At 51.7% G+C, this 7161-nt stretch overlaps 1 protein-coding gene across 1 annotated transcript in view; it reads right to left on the bottom strand.

Moving 5' to 3' along the window:
- Window positions 1-1882, bottom strand: part of MRPL48 (mitochondrial ribosomal protein L48) — a 14398-nt gene extending 12516 nt beyond the window's left edge. The window contains exon 1 of the mRNA XM_009997980.1: window positions 1862-1882. Within this exon, the coding sequence (XP_009996282.1) occupies window positions 1862-1882 (21 nt within the window). The remainder of the gene's footprint in view (window positions 1-1861) is intronic.
- Between the last annotated feature and the right edge of the window lie 5279 nt (window positions 1883-7161).

Here is a 7161-nt window from a genome sequence, read left to right as displayed (position 1 = left end):
AACAGTGGGCCTATATTGCCTCTAGTGTTAGTTCTATCTGCAGTGTATTTGAAGAAGCCCTTTCTGTTGTCTTTGACCTCACTAGCAAAGTTTAGTTCCCAGGAGGCCTTAGCTTTCCTTATTGCCTCCCTACATCCTCTGACAACAGTCCTATATTCCTCCCAAGTGGCCAGCCCCTCCTTCCATGATCCATAGGTTCTCTTTTTCCACTTGAGTTTGCCCAGCAGTTCCTGGTTCAACCATGTGTGTCTCCTGGCTCCCTTACTTGATTTCCTACCCACTGGGACACTCTGATCCTGAGCTTGGGAGAAGTGGTCCTTGAATGCTGACCAACTATCTTGAGCCCCTTTCCCATCTAGTACCCTGGCCCATGGGACCTCTCTCAATAATTGATTGAAGAGGCCAGAGTTGGCCTGAGGAAGCCCAGGTTGTGGTCCTGCTAGGAATTCTGTTGCTCCCACACAGGATCCTGAACTCCACCATCTCCTGATCACTGCAGCCAAGGCTGCCATTGACCATCACCACTTCAACCAGCCCCTCCTTGTTGGTGAGCACAAGATCATTACTACATGTTAATCACTAACCAATCACTATAAGGAGGATGGACTGGGAAACTTACTAACTCCATAGATGTGTGTATAAATATGTCATGAAAAATCTCTTTTTTGGGTGTTTGATGGGTGGGAAGGTGCCAAGCTCTGAGCTTTGTACAAACCAGCAAGAAATAACAATGTCCCCTTCCTAACTATAGTCTCTCTGCCTGTGTTTCAGGAGCTGTCTTGAAGTGGTGCTGGTTTGGCCCTGTTGCCTGGCACGAGCCTGCAAAGGGGGTGTTGTTTGCAGTGGTCAGAGGCAGGGCTGGACCTTACCCTGTAGTCAACTGATGTGGAATGGTCCAGGGTCAGCTGTGTCCACCCTGGCAGGCCACCAAGGGGCTTGAAAATGAAGCAATGTGTCAGCATGAGGTGTTTTGGGCCCCACAGCTGGCGAGCTCTCAGCTTGTGAGAGGAGCAAAGACAAGCTTTTCATTCAGCAGCTGCCTGCTCCCTCTAGGGACAGAGTGAATCCTGCCCTGCAGCCACCACTTTGGTCCCAGCTGCTGTCTGGAAGCACTTTCCTGAACTTAAGTGGGAAGACTGTAGGAAGGATGGAATGACAGGGACCTCCCTGATCTGCAGCATGTATTTCCCAGTGGGAGAGAAGGTGGGCACCACCCCAGCAGACTGGGGTGGTAAGAGGTGGGCACTGGGTGGCTCTGTGCCCCTGAAACTTGTCAGTCTGGAGTGGGCTTGGGAAAACCCATCCCACTGCAGACTGCCTCCCCCTGTGTCACCCACTCTCCTCTTCACTAGGCCATTTCCAATACAAACCTTCATTTCTCCTGGGCCCTTCCCCACCCTCTTCTCTCCCACCTGCCCCAAATTTTCCCCTTCTTGCATGGCAGATGCTCCCACCTGCTTCCCTGAGCCCCCATCTTAAGAGCTGTCCTGCCTGGCAGCTTGATTTTGGGATTAGCAGCTCTGCTGGCTGATCACTGCCCTGATCACTTCTGGCTGGAGCTGTCAGGGCTGGTGATGGACTTTCCAGTTCATCTGTGTTCCTTGATGTGGCAGGTCTCCTCCACTGCAGCCCAGACCCACACGTTTGATTCCTGCTCTATGATCCACCCTGCCAAGCCTTGTCCTGCTTTTCTGAGTGCCTGGAGTTCCTGACACCCCAGATGTTCACCCTCCGTGATGATCTGGTGTACGGAGGAGAAAAAAGGACCATGGGAGGACAAGGTTTGCCCAAAAGAAGAGCTGGGGCAGACTCTGTGCCATGCCCAGGGCTGTGCTGTCTCCTGCTCAGCTGTGGAGAAAGCAGAGGGGATCTTTGCCACCATTTCCAACGCCCTCAGGGACATGGTGTGAACTTTGGGGTTGTCCTGTTCTGGGGTGGGAATTGGACTTGGTGATCCAGGCTGCCTGAGGAGGTGGTTGAGCCACCATCCCTGGAGACATCTAAAAAGACAGATGTGGTGCCAGGGGACAGGGTTTAGTGGTGGTTTAGATTTTTCTGCTAAACACCCACATACCTACTTGGCACCATCTTTAGTGGTTGGACTCGATGATCTTGAAGGGCTTTTCCAACCAGAGTGATCCTGTGACACCTTTGCCTCTCCTCCACTCTTTGCAAGGACACGATCTCCCAGCTCTGAGCTGTCTTTGTGGCACTCCCTGGACATGACAGAGCAGCTCACGTGGAACAGATGATGTTGTACCTGCCCTTTGATCTCAGCTCAGGAGCCCCGGGCAGGGCTGTCCTGGCAGTGACGCTGGTTTGATAACTCCAGGGTGCTTCCAGCAATGAACACTGTGGGAGTCTGAGCCAGGCTAAGACTCCCCATTCCAAGAAAGCAGGTCTTCTCCTCCCATGAACTTTGAAGACCTGGAGGAAATGTCACCCTTGAGGAGGGGCTGCTGTGACTGCCTGGTCCTGGGGAGGCCACAACGGGCACCACAGTTAAGAGCAGGTCATGCTCATCATGACCCCTTGTTCCATGACTTCAAGCAGTGTGTGCTACGCAGGGGGGGCTACATCCCCTAATTCCCTCTGCCCCTCGTGGGGACTCATCTTTTGTCCACCCACAGAGTGTGGCTGAGGAGGGAGCATTGTCTCCAGCATTGCTGAGTTTGGGGTGCAGCAGTCACTGCTAAACATCCTTGTCCTTTCTTGCTGCTTCTTGCCTTTTCTTTCCCGTAGACATTAGGAGGAATTTCTTCACTGGGAGGGTGGTGAGACCCTGGCCCAGGTTGCCCTGAGAAGCTGTGGCTGCCCCATCCCTGGCAGTGTTGAAGGGCAGGTTGGATGGGGCTTGGAGCAGCCTGGGCTGCTGGGAGGTGTCCCTGCCCATGCAGGGGGTTGGATCTAGATGATCCTCAAGGTCCCTTCCAACCCAAACCATTCCATGACTGCAGCAATCCCCCTCCCTATGACCATCCTAAGGGTCTTGGTAAAAAACAATTCCATCTCTTCACAGATGGATGTATTTTAAGGCCAAAAGGGACCATTAAATCACATAATTTGGTCTCCTGAGCATTGCAGCCTACAGATTTCCGCTGATTTCCAGCTGTATAGAAGCAGATCAGTCCTGTTTCAATGAAAGCATCATTCTCTTAAAAGCTCCTGCTCTTCATTTTCCCTGGATACAAAGATAGTGCTGCTCTTGGCAGCTTGTTCTGCTGGCTGAGCACCCTCTCTGAGATAAACGTGGATCTTCTTTCCCATCTGAATGTGCCTCAGCCTCAGCTCCCAGGCCGCCAGCCCTCGCCAGGCCTTTCTTTTGACTAATGAATCATTTCACAGCCAGAATCCCTCTTTGCAGGAGCACAACCTGCCTTTTTGTGACATTTAGAAAAAGAAGCAAAGGTGCTGTTTCCCCCTCAGATGCAGAAACCCAAACCACTCCTTTTCTGTGCCGTGCTAAAAAGAAGCAGGGAGCTCTTCTTCCTTCTCGAAGCATCCCTGGCTGCTGAGGGGGCCGGGCCTTGCTGCAGGGATTATTGAATCCATCCTTTTTTGCTTCACTGCAGATTTTTCTCCCCATTATGTAGCTGGATGTGCCCCATCGGGGATCCAGGGTGGTGCACAACACAGGTGCTGGCAGAGATGATGCTCGAGTGGTTTGCCACCTACACTGAAGGTTGTTGCAGGCTCCCTGCCCCTTCTCAATCTGCTCCCTATTGTGGGGTCTGGAGAAGCAAAGATGTCCAAGAAGAGCTGAGATCCAGTGCCTGAAAGTCTTCAGTTCTTTTTCATAGAATCACAGAATAGTTTGGGTTGGAAGGGACCTTTAAAGCTCTTCTAGTCCAACATTCCTGCCATGAGCACAAACATCCTCAACTAGATCATGTCTTTCAGATCCTCATCCAACCTGACCTGCAATGTTTCCAGGAATGGGGCCTCCACCACCTCTCTGGGCAACCTGTACCAGTGCTTCATCTCCCTCAGCATAAAAAACATCTTCCTTTGATCCAGTCTGAATCTCCCCTCTTTTGATTTAAAACCACCACTGCTTGGCCTATCACAACAGGCCCTGCTAAAAACTCCGTCCCCATCTTTTTCATCACCCTCCTTCAGGCCCTGGAAGCTGCTCTCAGGTCTCCCTGGAGCCTTCTCTTCTCCAGGCTCAACACCCCAACTCTCCCAGCCTGGCTCCAGAGCTGCTCCAGCCCTCCCAGCATCTCCAGGGCCTCCTCTGGCCTCTCTCCAACAGCTCCGTGTCCTTCCTGTGCTGGGGACCCCAGAGCTGTTCCCAGCCCTGCAGGGGGGTCTCAGCAGAGCAGAGCAGAGGGGACAATCCCCTCCCTGGCCCTGCTGGTCACGTTGCTGGGGATACATTTGACTTTCTGGGCTGCAAGTGCATGTTTCCCACTCATGTCCAGCATTTTCACCACCAGGACCCCGAAGTCCCTCTCAGGGTTGTCCGATTGGACCCATCTCATTACAAAAGCAATTACAAAGCATTTAAACACACCACAGAAGGCAACCTCTGAACTGCATGTCTCCCATTTTCTACAACACTTCTTAGGACCGTGCCTGAGGCCCATAGGAATTGGTGGGATGATCTCTCCTGGCTTCAGCAAGCTGAGGCAGATCCCTCCATTGCTTTGTCTTGAAAGCCTCACCCATATCCCCCTCCAGCCCCTTGGGCTGAAGCCTCTTTGGCAGGAGATGCAAAAAGTGTTTCCTTTTCCCAAGCACAAAGAGAAGCTGAGTCTGAGCAGAGCTTTGGTGATAAAAATAATTGTTACTAACAGCTGAGACTTCTCACTGTTGGGGAGCCCTTTTTCCCTGGGGTCAGCGGGAAAGATCCCTGAAACCTGTCCTGTCAAAAGGACAATATATGAATTTAAAATGATATTTAAGTCAGGGCTCTGCCAGGGTGGATTCCCTTTCCCTGTGGTGTGGGAGAGCAGCCACACGACCAGTGGCACAGCACAAAGGGGAAGTGCTCCCAAATGCCAGGTGAATTCAAGTTCCTGCACGTATCTTTATTAAAACTGATTTAAATTTAATCACCTTATTAATGGCACGTTTTGTGGTATTTTTTCTTCTCTTTCACCTCACTCTCAGTTCAAGGCCTGGAAAAAAACCCAAACCCTTTGGAGAAGCAGTTAATCATGTCAAGGGAGGACAAATGAAACAATCAAAAATAGAAAGAGCTGATCAGTCAGTTTTCAAAATGCCACCTAATTCTGCACCTGGATTGTGGGTGCTGGCAGTGGTGAGACTTGTGTCCAAGAACAAGGTCTCTGCAGTGAGAAGGTTCTGTGAGTGTTTCTATTCACCAGACAGAGCTGGAGCACAGAGGCCATGATTGGGGACACCAAACAAAGGACATTTGTGGCTGAGGGTGACCTGCCTGCAAGCAAACCCCTGCCAAGAACCTGTGCCCCATTTGGCTACATGGAACATTTACAAATCCAGGACAGCAGGTCATGTGGAGATGGAGTGATACTGGTTTCAACCCATGATCTTCTTCAAAGAGGAGATGGAGTTGAGGAATGGGAGAAGAGATGTGGGGCTGAGCTGTAGCCCTCAGACCTTGGAGAGGGACGTCTTGAGATGTGGGAGAGCAGAAGAAAAATTAATCAGCAGCAAATCTAGAGTCATGAAATGATTTTGGTTGGAAAAGACCTTTAAGATCATCCAGTCCGACCATTTCTCCAGCACTGGCAAGGCCACCACTGACCCATGTCCCTCAGCACCACATCTTGAGAGACAAAGTGGGTCCTATTTCAGAAAAAAACATGGGGACAGACATTTTAGCAAGGCCTGTAGCAACAGGGCTAGGGGTGATGGTTTTAAAATAAAAGAGGGGAGATTCAGACGAGGTATCAGGAAGAAAATTTTTTACAATAAGTGTGGTGGAACCCTCGCCCAGGTTACCCAGGGAGGTGAGAGATGCCTCATTCTTGGGAACCTTCAAGGACAGGCTGGATGGGGCTCTGAACAACCTGGTCTAGTTGAAGATGTCCCTTCCTGTGGTGGGGGGTTTGGACTAGATGAGCTTTAAAGGCCCCTTCCAACCCAAACCTTTCTAGGATTTCCCTGACTTGAGCAAACAGGTTCTGCAGGAATGTTCTGGGTGGGAACACAATGGGAAACCTTCACTTTTCCAGGTGGAACATGTGTTCTGGAGCATTATTTGGACTTTGTTGAGCGGATCACAAGAGTTTTACATTAACATTGACATGAATTCAACCATGGGGCAGGAGCTGCAGACCCTGGAGGGCTCCATCTCATTTCAGGCAGCTGAGATATTCCTGGAAGTAGCAGGCTTCTAAATATCCCACTTTGTGTTTTAATTCCTGCAAGGGAGTGTGGATCGGTGTGGGGTCACAGCAGTGTGGGAGAGGAGGGAACAAGACTGTGTGGCTGGGAGATGTCCCAAAGCCATGGTTCAAACTGGAGGGACTGGGGTGCAGCTGGGAGTCTCCTCGAGGGGCAAGTCAAGCAAAATGGGGAGAAACGAGCAAAGAAATAGCTAAAGGGAGAGCTGTCCCTCCCTGGCTGGGTTCCTTGCCTGAGCTGTTTCCAAAGGACAGCTCTGGCCACCACAGAAGTGGGAATTGTTGCCCTCACTGGGAAACATCTCCCCCATGGCGAGAGAGGCCATCGTGGAGTGTGTGTCCCCAAGGGATGCTCCTCTAAATATCCCATGCCAGGTTAGGATTAGGCCTTTAGCCATGAGGTCTTGGCTTCATCCTCACTGCTTTAGGGTCGCCGTCCCCCACAGCATCACAGAATCCCAGGGGTTGGAAGGGACCTGGAAAGCTCCCCCAGCCCAACCCCCTGCCAGAGCAGGGGCACCCAGAGCACATCACACAGGAACGTGGCCAGGGGGGTTGGAATGTCTCCAGAGAAGGAGACTCCACAGCCTCTCTGGGCAGCCTGGCCCAGGGCTCTGTCACTCTCACAGCAAAGAAGTTCTTCCTGAGATTCACATGGAACCTCCTGTGCTCCAGTTTGCACCCACTGCCCCTTGTGTGTGTCCCCCCCCCCACAGTGATTTGCAGCGAAGGGGACTGAACCGCAGCGCTAAAACCCGCAGCGCCATCATTAGGCTCCAGAGTGAACACCCAGCCCGGACCAACCCCCACCCCTTATTTCCCCCCC

This window comes from Chaetura pelagica, unplaced genomic scaffold (genome assembly GCF_000747805.2).
Source record: "Chaetura pelagica isolate M959 unplaced genomic scaffold, ChaPel_1.0 scaffold555, whole genome shotgun sequence".
Classification (NCBI taxonomy): Eukaryota; Metazoa; Chordata; class Aves; order Apodiformes; family Apodidae; genus Chaetura; species Chaetura pelagica.
This window is presented reverse-complemented; position numbering and strand designations above follow the sequence as displayed.